This window comes from Sarcophilus harrisii, chromosome 1, assembly GCF_902635505.1.
Source record: "Sarcophilus harrisii chromosome 1, mSarHar1.11, whole genome shotgun sequence".
NCBI classification, from domain to species: Eukaryota; Metazoa; Chordata; class Mammalia; order Dasyuromorphia; family Dasyuridae; genus Sarcophilus; species Sarcophilus harrisii.
Genome location: NC_045426.1, coordinates 380,105,266 through 380,122,724, shown reverse-complemented (window position 1 = coordinate 380,122,724; position 17,459 = coordinate 380,105,266). Strand labels below are relative to the sequence as shown.

At 33.9% G+C, this 17,459-nt stretch overlaps 1 protein-coding gene across 8 annotated transcripts in view; it reads left to right on the top strand.

Annotated features, from left to right (window-relative positions):
* Positions 1-17,459, top strand: part of FHOD3 (formin homology 2 domain containing 3) — a 638,119-nt gene that overhangs the window by 521,968 nt on the left and 98,692 nt on the right. For 5 of the 8 annotated variants that reach the window (XM_031946054.1, XM_031946051.1, XM_031946049.1 and 2 more), the window contains 2 exons: positions 5,430-5,564; positions 10,922-10,972. In XM_031946054.1, coding sequence (XP_031801914.1) covers positions 5,430-5,564; positions 10,922-10,972 — 186 coding nt within the window. The remainder of the gene's footprint in view (positions 1-5,429; positions 5,565-10,921; positions 10,973-17,459) is intronic. The other 3 variants (XM_031946055.1, XM_031946053.1, XM_031946050.1) reach the window with 1 other exon arrangement.

Here is a 17,459-nt window from a genome sequence, read left to right as displayed (position 1 = left end):
TCTAAAGGCTGGCTGGCCATGTCTTGGTCTAGCCATGGATTACATTAATTTTTTGGATGCCTTCTCCCACTATTGACTCCTCTTAACCTTTGCAGCCCGCCAAAGCCCAAATCTTTTTGCATACAGATTCATATAATTTTAGAGTTAGAAGGAACCACAGCTCTCCATTTTATTTTCCCAGAAGAAATCTCTGAAGAATATATAATGCAAACTGCTGTCTAGCTGTTTCCCTCATCTTGTACTTGTTAAGGTAATTTCTCAAACTTAACTGTAAGAATTTTTGATTGGAATAACAACTCAACTGTTTACCACCTGTGTAATTTGGGGCAAGCCGTGTCAAGTCATCTCATATAGAAAATCCAGGGAATTGAAAAATGTTCCATTTGTAGTCCTTCATTTTTGAGCTCCTTTTTTACATTGGAATTATTGTGTCCATTAGGCATTTTGCATTTGTGGTCTATTCAGTTTTTGAAGAAATTGACAATTTCTGCTTAAATTTTATATACTTTTAAAGATTATCAATATATAGCTTATGGTCATGATATGCATCATTAAATCATATAGTTTATCATTTTCAACCAAGTATTGACTCATTAAAATTTTCAAAAGGACTCATCTACTGTAATGTCATTAAATGAACTATATAGTTCACAGAGATACTCTAGATTCATGAGAACATTTATGTTTTTAAATAATCCATCAAGAAAAAGCAGATATGGGCACATGTGAAACCTCTCTAAGCTTAGGTGCTTTAAGATACTTAGGGTAAGTTAAAGTATCTTGCAAGCCAATATTAAATGAGGACAGATTTCAGGTTATAATAATAAAGTGTTTAGGGATGTTCTCAGTTAGATTTGATATTTGCTAGCATTTGTTATATACTAAAGCACTCCATTTAGGACTGAAGATACAAAAAGAAAATTGAAAAAGCCTCTGCCATACATTTTTACCAGGAAGAAATGCATATATACAGTAAATGAATACAAAATGCGTATATTAATTTTAGGGAAAGTAGAAAGCACTAATAACTGGGGAGATCATGAGGGAAGGACTCTACATAGGGAGAGATCCAGCAATAGATACAGAGAAAAAGGAGATTCTGCATAAATAGTGAAATCTTCCAGTTCAACTTCCATATTGGAGGTTATTAAGACATGATTAAGAAATGCACAATCAAATAGGCACATTCTCATTGCATGATATTTGTAATGTCCCCAAGGCTCAATTCACAGAATATACTCTACTAATTCCAAACCATCTTGAGAATAATCCAAGAAGATTTTTTTAGCTGTGATAGAAAATAACAAAACCATCCTAAAAAACATTGGTCAGTGGTACCTTTACTGTGAATCCAGCAGTCCATATGTACCACTTATAGAGATGTGGAAGTCCTGAATTCTCTGTGATATATTTTATTACATGAGAAGCAGTTTGGTGAGATCTAGCTTCAGAGACAGTAAGATTCATATTCAAGTCTCACCCATATTATAGGCTGACTGTGTGATCCTGGAAAAGTGACTGAATCTTTCAGTTAAATGATGACAATTTTGCATAAATATTAGTTGCAGAGCAGTTGCCAATCTGCTGTGATTACAGAACATGGAGAGTTCCCTCTATCAACAAAGTTCTAAGTTTAGCCAGATAAATGGATGAGTAAATAAATAATGCTTATTGAATCCAACTAAATTGGAGAACTCCTTGATTGTTTCAGACACACCAGTATGCAATGTGGAGCTATTATAAAGATCTATCACATGGTAATAAATATAAAGATCTATCACAAGGCTCCAATTGGAGAAGGAATCCAAGACAACACCTGGTACCTGGTTACTGCCAAAATTAAACGGTGCACCTCTTTCCACTCAGCATAGGTTATAGATTCCCCTGTAAATTACCTTCCCTTATCCTGTTCCACCTGCTTCTTGTATGTGGTATGCAGTCCTGTGTGGTTTCACTCCATTAATGAGGCTTTGGCTTTACTTCAGACTTATTTCCAGATGGAATTCCCAGGGCAGTGAGCCCAGCAGATGCTGAATTCAGACAGGAGCATGGATACTAAGGCCTCAAGCATACCTTCCCTTCCCTTATCATTATAAGTTTAGAATTATCACAGTTTAGAATTATCACTTATTCTTCCTTTCCATGGTTAGTCTGGTGGAAACAACAGGGAGCACACATCTCTCATCCTCTGTAAAAAAATCCAAACTAGTCTTACAAAATCTTAATTTAATGCAGCCAGTACTTTTTTGAAGAACTTAGAATGAAAAGTAAAAATCTGTTAAAGATAGATTTATAGGAAATGAGTGACCATGTACAGTTGACTATAATGAAACTGTTTTTTATAGTGCTTGGTAATATTAAAAAAAATTTTTTTATGGTTTTGATTAAATTCCAGCACTGATGTTGTAGCTTTAGCATACTTCCAGAAACCAAATTTATAGGATATCAGGTTTTGTTCTCCCATGTGTAATATGTATCTAGGTGGGATAAAACCTAAGAAAATTCAGTTTATTGACATATTATACTAATGTGCTTCTAGTAAGGCATGGCTTCCTCTGGTGTCTTCAGTTTGGGAAACAAAAAACATGCCCCCCAGATTAGCTAAGTGTGGAGAAATTCCTTTATCTCATATTCCTACCACTATCTGAACTGGAAGAAAGCTAGGGTTCATAAAGGCAACAAACCAAGTATTCAGGGCACTGAGATGGAACCTGTAACTGTTCAAGGCGTTTGGTTTTATTTCAGGGAAAGAAAAACTCATTCTTCAAGTGCTTTCAGTTTACATTACAATCTCTTCTGAACTCAATTATTCAGGAGAAAGAAAACTTACATCTGTTTTTAATGATAACTACCTGCTGAAATGTGCACTCTTTGGTCTCAAAGTCAGGCAGGAACTAAGCCTTCACCTAATCTAAGTATCCGCCTCAATGTTCATCCAACGTGGTCCCAGAGCCTTCAACATTAAAGAGAAGCCTCTTGTTTTAATTGGATACCACTAAAAATTCCTATGGCCTTTTGATGATATGATATGTTTGTTAGCAGACATTCCCATTTTAAAAATAAAAAAAAAGGAGAAAAGATGAGATGTATGCAAGTGTTATAATAAAGAATTTAGTCAGAGATCAGTTACCATTCAGTTATGCTGAAACAAAGATTAATTTGGTTAGGTCATGATACTCATGAGAGTGGGACAATAGAATTGAAACCTTTAGAGCTAAATTAACTTTCCTAACTAACTCCTAAGGTAGTAAATGCATCACCCATTTTCTGTTGTATGATGAAAACATAATAGCTGTCCACCCACAACTCTTCTGCCTATTACACTCCCATGAAAATGATTTCCCCAAAACACAGATATAACACCATAGCTTTAGGACTAGTTATAAGAAACCCTCAGAGGTCACCGAGTTCATTTTACAGATGAGAAACGTGTGGCCCAGAAAATTTAAATGACTTGCTGGGAAGGGGTCCCCATAACTTAAAAGTTTATGAGGTAAGATTCAAATCCAGACCTTCCTAATTCCTAAAATTCCTAATTTTGCACTCTGTTCACTGTATCTTGTTGCCTTTTTTAAAAATTAAGATTTGGGTTCTCTTTTTTCTAGGTTGACAGGAAATGGGTTCCAAAGTTGTGGGGTTCTAGATCTATGCAAAACCCTTCAGTCTCCATAGTTAGATGCAGCAAGAGATAGAAGTTTAAGTCATTTCTGCTCTATCTACTCCAATGTTCTCATTAACTGTCTGATATCTCAATCAGTACTGATCATTACTCACTAAACAAAATTATTTCTGTACAAGCATCCAGATTCTTGCATAATCTTGACATGTATATGGGAGACACCTTTATAAAAGAGAGCCTTTAAAGCTAAGTTTCTTCTGCTATGTTCAATGCTATATAATTATAAGGATTTGTGGGGTGGGGAGATAGTAAGAGAGGGTGAGATGAAGAAATAATTAACAAAAAGCAAATGGATTATGACCAGTTTACGGAGTCAACAGCAAGCATTTATTAAGCATTTACTGTATGCTAGGCACTATGGTAAACACTGGAGATACAAATGGATACAAAAAGAAAGACAGCTTCTTGCCCTCAAGGAACTTATAATTTGTTATTGGAAGAAAGTAACATATTAAAGCAAGCTTCCACAGAAGAAAGAAAAAGTATCTATTGGGGTATGATAGAGAGAGAAGTCTGGAGAATCCAGCACAGGTCAAAGAGGATGGAAGGAGTAGACATGGCTGGACTTGGGGCTCTGCCTTAAAATGAAGATTTCAAGAGGAAACAGTCAAAAGAAGGGGTCACAAAGGTAGTTGGATAGCTTGAGAAGACTGCAGGGTAGGTGGGATGATTCATGATAAGATTTCTGGAGAATGGTGGCAAAGGCAGCTTCTAGAATAAGGAGGCTGGTGGATCATAGTGGTGAAGAGAACAAGAGAATTGTATATAAATGTCATTGAAAATTTTTGTAGATTAAAATTTTAGTTTAAATCACTAAGGTTCTTTGGAGAATATTAATAGTTTTTTTAATAACTCTTTCCTCAATTCTTTCATCTGCCCATCTTAAAGGCCAAAGTGAAATCCTGCCTCTTTTGGGAAGATTTCCCTGGACTTTCTAGTGACAAATCACTTAATTTCATAGCCCTTTTTCATTTTTATTATTAATTTACTATATTCTATTTTGTGTTAGAAATATTTGTGTAATGTATTGGTCAACCTGCCATCTGGGGGAAGGGGTGGGGGGAAGGAAGGAAAAAGTTGGAACAAAAGGATTTGCATCTGTCAATGCTGAAAAATTACCTATGCATATATCTTGTAAATAAAAAGCTATAATAAAAAAAGAAATATTTGTGTATATGCTTTATACTTCTATAGTCAACCGTCTTAAAGGCAAACTATTTCTTATCTATTTATTTAAGTAATAATATTACTTAAAATAGTTTGTCATTTATAATTAAATATACTTATTATCTTTGTACTTTCCCCAAAACATTGCTTTATGCATAGTAGACACTTACAAAGGATTGTTGAATGAATATATTATTAATTTGTTTTTATTTCCAACATACCCTGTGCAATATGTGCAGAATTAGAGAAGCCACACCAAATGTTCATATGGACTATTTGTGTCTGACCTGTGGCAGAGCATTCCAAGCTTGTATTGGTTTGATCAGCCACAGTTGGACCCACTGTAATTTGACCCACTAACATAGTGATGTGATTTTGGTCCTCTTCAAGAAAAAAGGACAACAACCAACTAACCTTACACAGAGTAGACAAAAAGGATTATTAAGTGAATATATTATTAATTTATTTTTATCTCCAACAAACCCTGGATGGTAAAAATATAATCTGTGATTATTAACACATTTTGTTACTTTAATCACTAAAATCACTAATCTCTGAGTAATGGGATTCCTTTCTTTTCTAGGTCATCATTGAGTGGTCTTCTTACATCATCATTTCGTCAACACCAAGAGTCATTAGCAGCAGAAAGAGAGAGGCGACGGCAGGAGAGAGAAGAGAGGTTGCAAAGGATAGAACGAGAAGAAAGAAATAAATTCAAGTAAGGAGCAATTTTGAGATATATAATTTGATACCTTGAAAATGTAAATGCCAATACAATTAATAAAATAATAGTATTAATGCCTTGAATTCATACAATGGCTTTAAGGTTTGCAAAAAACATTACAAAATTTATCTCATTTGAGCCTCACAACAGCCCTATGAGACAGATAATTGTACTGCCTTATTTTATAAATGAAACCAAGACTGAAAGAGATTAAGTGATTTGGCTGGGATCACACAGTCAATAAATGTCATGAAATAGGACTCAAGCCTGTCTTCATATCTTACATTCTGGATGCCACATCATGTGTTTACATGAGAGATAGATAGACTGACAGAAGCCAGACTGGAAAAAATACTAGATTGGGAATTAGAATCTAGGTTCAGCTCCCCAATCTGCTCCTTCCTACTTTGTGAACTTGCATAGGTCATAGACATACTATGTGCTTCTATTTCCTAATCTGTAAATTAAGAAATTTGAAATCCCTTCCAGCTTTAAAATTATGATTTTATGAATAGTTCTATTTAAGGATCGATGAAGGAAAAATTATGTATATTAGATATTGGATAATCTGCCCCTAGAAGGGTTTTATTAGGGAATGTTATCGAATTTTTCACAGAAAAAGTCATAGAATACTGGAACTAGAAAGTACTTGTGAGAGTTTGATATTCAATTATAGATGATCTACAATCTTCATAATCATTACTTTAAAAAGTTTTTGTTGTCCAGATTGTCTTTGCCACAAGAAATGTTTCTAAAAACTGATAACTGAGGAAATTATTAAAATCCAATTGAAATCTGATGAGTACAATTGTAAAATTACTTATATGTGATTAACCCACTTGGAAATCCAAAATTCTATAATCGTAAAATGTTCATCTTGATTATCATATAAGTAGAAGGACAGAAATGATCTTGCAATTTATGAGACTATTTTTAATCAAAGGCCATGTTGTTATGGTTCCTTTTAAATCCACCATTGTTGTATGTATGTATATGGATTTACTTATTAAATTTCATCTCAGTGATAATCACAATCATAATCATAACAATCTCCTCAAAGTTCATGTCAGTCAGATTAATGTCCAGTGTAGATAATGTTTCTGGGAACTACTAAGGAAAGTAAGGGCTATCTTACAGCAGAAACAATGAAAGTAATTTTATGTCCAGCAATATTGTCAAATAGGTTCTCACCTAAGCTGTATAATAACTCTGTTCCTAAGAGTCAAAGAAAATAGAAACAGAAGTTATATGGTTATAAATAAGCCCTCTTCAAAAGCATAATGATGATTTGCTTTGAGTAAGTGGAGTGGAGCCTCTTTGTGTTTACTGGAGGAACCCCCCCAAAAAAATACCAATATCCCACCTGCTGGAAGTTCTTCAGTGCAGATGGTGCTGACCAGTAAAGCAAGCAAATTATTAGTGCATAAGAAAAGACCTGGGAATGTGAATGCTTTCATTATGTGCCAGCATAATCTTAACAAAACTGAAAACAGATCTTTCCAGTTATAGGCAAGGACTTCATGCTGCTTTTTGTCAACAGTACCCTCAATTCCAATAGCATACAATAGTATATTATAAACCAATGCAGGGCAATAGCAAGAAATAATTTTATCCATAAGGCCAGATTAGATAAAATAAGAGCTAAAAAATAAAAAGGAAAATGTTAAAGAACCTGAGGTCGATGAAAAATTTAGATGAACACAAACTCCTAAAATTTTGGATATTAACAAAACAGATGACAAAAGTAATACCATTCTCAAATAATTTTGAAGAGGCGACAGACATACTTGGACTGGAATTTCAAAAAGTACTTTTTGAGTTTGATAACATAAATCTAACTAGCTAATAAACCACATCAAAACAGTGCTATAACCACCATGAGTGAAAAATTCTCACAAAATTTTTGATAGAAATATTCAAGAAAAATAAATTCTGATCCAAAAGAAAATAAACAACTATTTTCAGTTCATTTATTTGTAGAAGTTGGTAGAAGGGGTTTAGAGAAATACCCATGAATCCAGAAAGACATGAATTAAAATCCTGACTCTGACATCCACTGTCTGTGTGACCACAGGCAAGACACAGCTGTCCATGTTTCAGATTTCTTTCTAAGACTAAAAGTTACAGATGAGTGGTTGCTCTGCATCTGTGGAATGAACTTTTTCACTGATACTTCCTAACACCAATGAAACCACAGATGTAGAGAGCATCATTGCCATTCAGAAAAGTCAAGATACCATGAAAGGCAAAAAAGACCAAAATGAAATAATCCTTACCTTCAAAGAATTTACATTCTACTGAGGAAGTGGAAGCATCAGGTATAGGTGACTTTTTCAAGTTTAGTAATGAAGAGGGAGAAAGATAAGACAATAGCTAGATGAAGTATAAGGGTCAAGGGAAGTTTTTGTTTGTTTTTAGGACTGGTGGGACCTAGTCATGTGTGTAAACAAATGGAAAGAAGTCAGAAGAGAGAAAGAAACGTTCTTGAGTAAGAGAAAATGTTTCAGAAATAAGGACCTAGAAGTATTAAGAGAAGATGGGGGTTAAGAGCAGAGGTAGAAGAATTCATTTTAATGAAAATAGTGCTGTCCCTTCTATTTTTTGCACATGAGGCTCTATGTCCCAACTTTAGCCATTTTCACTGTCTTCCATACCTGACACTCTATCTCATCTCCATATCCCAAGTTCCATACTTATACCGTCTCAAAAAAGTCCACATCTCCTGCAAGAAATCTTCCTCAAATCTCCTTAGTGCTTTCCCTCTGAGAGAAATTTCTTTAGTTTATATTGTAAATATTTTGTTTATTCATAGTTGTTTGCATGTTGTATTCCCCAAAAGACTATGAGTTCTTTGTGGACATGGAATTTTTAAAATCTTTCTTTGTGTCCTCAGTGGTTAGCATAGTACTTGGCACAGGGTAGGCACTTAATAAATGTTGACTGATTGATGACTGCTTCTGAGATAGTAGGGACAGCAAGTAATAACCTCTGGATCTTTAAGGAATGAAGGGAGAGACATTAAGGTGGCTCTTGCCAATTGATCTCAGACTTCTCAGTAAAGAAAGTTGGTGTAATATTCAGGGTAAAATTCAAATCAATAAATATTTATTGAATGTTCCTACTGTGTTCTGGATCCTGGGATGGTCACTGGGTACAAAAAGACAAAAACAAAAAACCTTTTTTAGATAGAGAAATGACATGGCAGCTTTTCTAAGAATGAATTATTCAGGAGAAAAAGTGGAAATTGGGAGCCTATATTTTCCAATGGAAAATAGCAATGGAAGTGAATTTAGGTCTGTGGCCATGTGCATATAGAGAAGAGGAAGAATGGAAAAAACACTATAGAAGTAAATATAAATCTTGGTAACCATTGAGTATGGGCAGTGAGGGATAGAGTCAAAGATTATGCCACAGATATGAACCTAGATGATTGGGAGGATGTCTGTGGTTTCCTTCAGCAGAAATAGGGGAGTTTAGAGAATGAGAACATTTCTCAGAACATTTACAATTCTATGAACCACTGCCTTCGGCTCCCAATTCTGGACTCCCAAAATAAATATTTTGTCCAGACTCAATCAAGGAAATTACTTTAGAAGGTTATTCCTCCAAACATATTTTCAAAGATTTGTATTCTATCTATTTTTCAAATCGCAAGCCCCTATCTTTTGAAAGCATTCAAGAGCAAATCAATGTCTCCCTTTCCTAGATAATTTCATATTTATTGTCGCTGTTGTATGATCAGCATTTCATTTACTACTGCCAGTCTCAAATTGTCTGTCTTTTATTTTATAAATTGTTATACACAATGTGATGTAGTGTAAAATGTAGACAGATAGATAGATAGATACATAGATGGATAGATATTGGTTTTAGAAATCACAAAACCTCCATTCAGATCTCAGATGTGTTAGTAAGAGATTGTGTTATTTTAGAATAATCATTTCTCCAAGCTTGTCTTGTCATCTGTAAAGTGAGGGTAGATAACTGTCTTATCTTTTGGGGTCCTTCACTGTCCTATGGTAACTAGTTTGCTTGCTAATTTTTCATCTGACCACATCCCCCCAGTTTTATGTTCCTTTTGGGCAGGAATCATATTGTATGTATATGTGTATGGGGGGGGTACATACACGTTATATAGTACATATGCATATGTAAGTATACATATATATGACTTTATGGCCAGGAATATAATATATTCTTTATAAATATTTATAGCTTATGAACAATTGAAAAAAAGTAAAGGAGAAAAGACCAAGCACATAGACCATAACGTGGAGAATGTGGTTTATAAGTTTTGTGATTAATATGATTCTATGTATGTATATCTGTACACATATAATATACATTGGGTATGCTTTATATCTGTGTGCACACATTTCTCTACATATTTCCCTAATGAAGTAATTAAAATGAAATGGGGAAAGAAAGTTGAAAATCAAAACCCAACTTCCTCATAGAGAAACATCTGTCTGAATTTTCTGAATCTGCCAGTATTTCATTGGTCTGGTTAGTTATTTAAAAGACACATAAATAGATCATGGAAAAATCATCCTTTTTCTGTGGGGGAATTTGGATCATTGGGATAAACCACAGCATCTGGGAATTATAGTTCCTGTAATTCCATAGAGAAAGTCTGGTCAAGTGAAAAATCAATTAAAAAGAACTATGAACACTTAAAAAGTAATTGAAGTTCCCAGATTCTTTCCTTTATTTGGTAGCAAGGTGATGTAGTGTGTAGAATAGTAGACTTGGAGTCAAGAAGACCTAACTTCAAATTCTATTAGCTACATGATCTTCAACAAATCTCTTAATGTCAGCCTCAGTTTTCTCCACTCCTAAACAGGGATAATAATGACACCTGTCTTAGAGAATTATTGTGAGGATGAAACATAGTAGAATGTTATGACATATGTAATGCCCATTGCAAACCTTATAGCTCTTTATAAATGGCAGTTATTATTCATGTATTCCTATTTCCACTGTCTTTAACCATTACATTGAGGTAAGATGCTGATTGTATTTGAATCTTTTGTACTGAAAAGCACAAGTTTATATCTGCTTCTAAGAATAAATCAAGATATGTAAAGGGATTTACAAAGTTTAAACCATTATGTATTTACTATCATTATTGTTATTATTATTGTTTTGTTGTTATATTGTGATAAGAACAAAGCAAGTATCCATATCTAAGAACATTTGACACAGGAAAGAATGCTTTTCCATTTGCCATTGTTTTCTATTATTAAGAAAACTTAAATTGTTTTCTTTAGCTATTTCTTTATCATTTCCTGATCATCTAATGCTATCATTTTCCCTATCTTTTTAAAAAAAATTCTGTATGCTTCTGTTAGCCGAGATTATTTAGACAAACGAGAAGAGCAAAAACAAGCAAGAGAAGAAAGGTTTGTAAATGTGTCTGTCCTTTTCCCCATTTTTAACCACACATTTCTTGGAATTGAATGCAAAACTAATCAAGCATGTAAGAAAAATTATTAAAGTAAAAATTAAAATAAAGTATTTTAATATGTTTGCAGTTTATGTAAAATCCACTAATACCTCAGATAACTAGTGGGTGTGCCTGAGAAGTGGGATATTTTGATTAATTGCATGAAATTGCTAAGCATAAGGGTGTTTTTGGATAAACAAAGAAGAACTTTTCTTTATTTCTGGAACTCATAGATATGAGTTTGATTAGGAGAAAGGAAGAGAGAGAAGGGAACACTCATTTATTAAGCTCCCACTACATCCCAGGCACTGTACTATATGTATTATAAATATCTCATAACAACCACCTGTAAAGTAGATGTTATTCTTATCTCTATTTTAAAGTCAAAGAAATTGAGACAGCTTGAGGTTAAGTAATTTGCCCAAGACCACACAGCTAGTAAATATTTAAGGCCAGATTTGAACTCCTGATTCCAAACCCAGTGCTCTGTCCTCTGCATTACCAAGCTGCCTATGATCATTTTATTTATTTTTTTTAATTATGTAATTTAAAAACCTTACTAAATAAAAATCTTAATTCAAGTTGCCAGTTCAATATCAATATACTTTTTAAAAAAGTTATTAGAGTCATTAGAGACAACTTTAACCTTGCAAGGTTAAAGTTGTCTCTAATGACTCTAATTAAGCATAATAAGCCACTGAAATATTGGTTTAAAAAAGTCATCTTCCCTCCCCCCCACACCCCACCCTGTGTTCATTGTAGCCTAGAGAAGTTAGTCAATGGCATAATAGAGTGTAGGAAGACATAGGTTGAAATCTCATCTCTAATGCTTTCTAAGTAGTATCACCCTGGGCAAGACATTGAACCTCAAAATGCTTCAGCAAACTCCCTAGGACTTAACTTCTGAGTTCCAATTGCCTTATGGTCTCTCTTAGTGGAGGAAATTCCTCTCCCTGGTGAAATCACAGATCTTTCTGTATTCAAGTCCAATTTATATTCTTTTGTTTATTTTAAACTTAAATACATGGACTACCTGCCATCTAGGGGAGGAGGTGGGGGGAAGAAGGGGAAAATTTGGAACAGAAGGTTTTGCAAGGGTCAGTGTTGAAAAATTACCCATGCATATGTTTTGTAAATAAAAAGCTTTAATTAATTTTTAAAAAATAAATAAATAAGTTAAATACAAAATAGGAAGGAAAAAAAATCACCATGTTTACAGCAGAACATAAGAAAGGATTCAAAATGTAAAGCAATAAATTTCCATTTCAAGAAAGCCTATAATACTAACTATTACACATTATGTTTAGAGTTGTATGTCTTTTCTTTTCTTCCTTGTAGGTTTTTTTTTGTTCTCTGTGGTGCATTTAAAAAAATTTTTTTCTCCCATTTTTCTCCCTTTCTCCCAGAAGACTACAATTAAGCATGGATATTAACACATATAAATATATACATACATATACATATATCTATTACAGACAAACATATATAATATACATATCTACATACACACATTGATATGTACATAGATTAATATAATCACATACATATATATTCATATGCATCTATGTAAGGACGCATTGTTTGTTTGTCCTCTCTTTCTCTGAAGACAGTAACTTCATTCCTTCATAAGTCTAGGTCTCTTCATATTTTCTAACTCCACTATACCACAGCAATATTCCAACCTTATACTGTATAGTTATTTTAAATAGTTTAAAACAATATTGATTAATATGGTTGATATATAGTGTGCCTAATCTGTTTTTTTCTTTTCATTAAAGATGTTTTAGCTTTAACTTTGTATAAGATCATTATTGCTATCCCTGATATTTTTTTTACATAATAAATTCTACTCCATCCAGGTCTTATTTGATTCCAAAACTATTCTTCTACCTACTACAGAACATGGACTATTGACTCATCCAACTGGATAATTATCATGTCTAATAATCAGGGTAGCCAAAAAATATGGAGTAAATAGGAGACCAAAAGAGTAACTAAGAAGTTTCTGATCTTCTGGACATATTCTTTTTCTATTGAGGGGATTTATTTAATTTTATTACATATAATTGTCCCATTAACAATCCTTGCATTGAGATGACTTGCACTGTTTTTATAGAATTCAGGGATTTGGAAAGTTTAAATGTGTTTTAGATAAAATTCTGGATTCCAAACTTTTTTTAGGTTGGGTGATTGTACTCTTAGGTTATGTCCACATACAGCAAACAAAAACAGCTGTCATTATTTAAAAGCTACTGGTGAGGTCTCAGGGTATTGTGTGTTAATGTCTGAACTATCTCTGACAGACCTTGAAATGTACTGAGATTATTGGGAAGAAGCTATTTCATTTCATTATTTTTGGCTGCTTATTTTTCTCTAAATAAGACAATTAAGATGGTCCAGAAGGGTTGGCTGATTGCCTGCTTTTCTCTTTTCCTTCCTCTTGCACCCTTCCAGATTCCAGGATACACTGCAAATGACCAAATTTGTTCTTTTAACTGCTGTCCAACTCCTGCCCAGTCTCTAAAATATTATGCTTCTATAGCCCATTACTGGAAAACAATTATAGCTACAGCTTTTGATTTTACAATTTAGTGCTTTATTGTTTTAGGTATTTTTAGCAGCCCAAATTTGTGTTTTGTTTTGAAAATAAAGCACCTCTTGGGTACTTTATTTCTGAAGATCTATATGGATAGCACCAAAAGAATAAGATTTCCTTTACTCAATGTCTAATAGATTGGGGAACAAATAAAGAAAATTCCAATTCACTGAGAATTGGGAAGTAGAAACATACTAAAAACTGGGGTGTGGAATGGGAGACAGGTGATGTTAAAACAGAAAGGGTGGGACAGCTAGGTGGGGCAGGTGGGGCAGTGGATAGAGCACCAGCCCTCAAGTCAGGAGGCCTGAGTTCAAATCTGGCCTCAGACACTTAACACTTCTAGCTGTGTGACTCTGGGCAAGTCACTTAACCCTAATTGTCTCAGCAGAAAACAAAAACAAAAACAAACCAAAAAAAAAGCCCTGCAAAGGAACACAGAACCAAGAGAAATTATATAACCAGTCTTCCAAGTAGCTAAAGATATTTAATGCTTCATCATGCTGACAGGGGCAAATTTTACTACTTTGCAGGAAAAATGGCATTTGTGACAGAAATCATAGAAGGTCATGATTACATTCATTGACACATTTTTTTGAGCAGAATCATAGATGTCTATGTGGAAGGGGCCTTAGAAGCCCCTATATCTATATCTATTTCTCTCTAATTCCATTTATCTCTTTAGCATTTCTCTCTCTCTCTCTCTCTCTCTCTCTCTCTCTCTCTCTCTCTCTCTCTCTCTCTCTCTCTCTCTCTCTCTCTCTCTCTCTCTCTCTCTCTCTCTCTCTCTCTCTCTTTCTCTCTCTCTCTCTGTCTCTCTGTCTCTCTCTTTCTCTCTGTCTCTCTCTTTCTCATATCCTATGAGTTGGAACTTGTGAAGACTCAACAATGAATAAACCTCACTAAGGGAGGAGAGGATTTAAAGGAAAAAAGGGCACACAGTTAAGGAGAAATAAAAGGAAAAAATAGTAAAAAGACCAAAGGAACCAGGTACCAACCATAGTGTCACAAAATACAAGAGAGAAAAAGTTTTAAATGATGGGTGAGTAAAATGTCATATGCTACTGAGAAGCTGAGTATGATAAGGAATATGAGAGGACAGTTTATTCTCATAGAATTTTAGAATTGAAAATGATTTAGAGTACTTAGTCTGACACTAGTACAGTGCAGAAATCTTTCTGTAATATTTCTGGCAAGTGCTTTTCCAGCCTCTTCTTAAACACTTTCATTGATGGGAAAAGTCTGTCTCATAGAAGGACAACCATTGCTCAGTTCTCTTGAACACATTGGGATCCACAAACATTTATAAAGTTCCCACAATTCAATTAGCATTCATCATGCGCTTACTTACTGTATGTCGTATACTATGCTAAGTGATAGGGGTTCTGAAACAAAAACAATTAGTCCCTGCTCTTAAGGAGATTACATTATATTAGGAAGATATAGCCAGAACACAAATAAGTCATCACAAAGAAATATGAAGAAGGAGAAAGTTTTTAGAACTAGGGTAATTGAGAAAGGTTTCACTAAGGAGATAGTACCTAAACTTATTCTCAAAGGAGTATAAGTCCTAAAAACTGAAGATAGAGATGTAAATATTGTCCTCCAGGCCCAGAAATGGTATGAGTAAGTAAATAGGGGTAGGAAATGGTATGCATATAGAGTCTGAGAAATAGTTTGTGATCTATTTTAGCTATAACATAATGTGTGTGAAAGGGATTAATAAGAAATAATATTAGAAAGGAAAAGTTTGAAGCCAGAATATAGAGACTAGTGTCTGAGGAGTTTGTATTTTATCTGAGTCAGAAGGAGTTATGGAAAGTTTTAGAGCAAGGAAGTGATAATCAGACCTGCACATTAGGAAAATCATTTTAGCAGTTGCATAAAGGATGGATAAGAGGGAAAATACTAGAATTGGGAAAATACATTGGAGCCTAATATAATGATTCAGGTAAAAGAATTAACAATAATGACTAATAATGATAAAGACATTAGCTGTAGCTATTTATAAATCACTTCAAGGCTTGTAAAATACTTTACAGGTATTATTTTATTTAATCTTCATAACAACCATAATTATAATCTCCATTTTACAAAAAAGAAACTGACACTGAGAGAAGCTTAAATGACTTGCCCAGTTAAACTAAGCCAATAAGTGTCTAGAAGACTTGTCTAAAGTAGGATGCCTAATAAATGTCATTGATATGTTAATTTAAACCCAATCTTGGGTCCAGCACTCTAGACACTACATCAATATGAATTCATTAAGAACAAGCTATACTAAAATAGGATTTTATTTTTTTAAAACTTACAAACTTCCCCCCTAGACTTACTAACTATAGGTAAATGTGGAAATACTGGTGGAAATATTATGTATAATATATATGAGTTCCAGAAAAACATTTGACAAAGCTACCCCTCTTCCAAACTTTTTGTTTCTGTTTAGGCACATTATATTCTCCAACATATTCAACTAGTTGATAATATTGTTTCCTTCTCTGCAACATCTCTTCTTCCTCTCTACTCACATAGCTACCACCCTAGTTCAGGGACTCATCAACTCTGTTCCTGTGCTATTGTGATTAATTTCTTATTAGTCTCTATACCTGAAGTCTAACCCTCTCTACACACTCTTCCATACAAGTCCTTAAAATATCAGTCTGCTTATATCAGTAACCTGTTAGATAAACTACAATGATTCCCTATAACCTCCACAATCTAGTACAAATTACTCTATTTGTCCACAAGTATATTGTAAAAGACACTTTGTCAAATCCCTTTCTGAAATTTTGGTATATTTTTCCCAAAGGTTTCCCAAAACTACCAGTTTAATAATACTGACAAAAAATAAAGAAAACTATCTTGTTATAGCTTTTCTTATTGATTTCATGCTGGCTTTCAATGATCTTCTTTTCCTAATTTTAAAGTACATTTTTCCCCCCCTAGGGACTGCCTTTAAAGAAATTTCTACATTCGACCCTTTTCCCCCTTTTAAAAAAATTGGGCAATCTTTGTACATTTCGGCAATTTGTCCTGTTGCCACAATTTCTTAGAAACTGTTGACGTGGTTCCATCTGGGATTATATTTTTCTGAGCCTGGAGATTTTAGCTCACTTAAGGAAGCTAAATGCTCTGTTACTATCTTTCTCCTATTGTGACTCTAATTTTTAAATATATTTTTCTACATATATTTCTACATATTCTGCATATCTATATTTTATCTATCTTTACCAAATTGAACATTCTTTTATATGATAGAAAAGATAGAAGCAAAATATGCCATAAGTTGGCTTCTTTTTCTCTTTTTACTTCCCTTAGCCTTTTTCAGAAGCCTTGTCTTATTCTAGACTTGAACTATTCTATTGTCACCATTTCATGCTACTGTTTTCTGTTTACCTATGATTATATAGCTTTCTCTCTTCTGAACATTTTTTATTCTTTGTAACCCACAGTGCCTAAGTATCCTATTGAAATCTGAACTACTTGGAAAACTCCCTGTTTAACCAGGAGTATTAATTTCCATGCCTTGTACTTCATCATTATTGAGTTCTTCCTCCTGTAAGATGTTGAACTCTAAAATACCCTATGCAACCACAACTTCTCACCTTCACCTATCTCGCGTCTTCATTTCCAGTGAACTTACTCGAGTTCAAATAGTTAAAATTCTCAAAAAAGATAAGTAAATTCCCATGACCTAAAATTGTATAGAAGTCAGTTTGTGAGATGGGAAATTCTCCAGAGTTAAAATCTAAACACACACACACACAAACGCACACACACACACACACACACACACACACACACACACACGGAAAAGGGGGGTATTTAAAAAGAACAATATGAATGT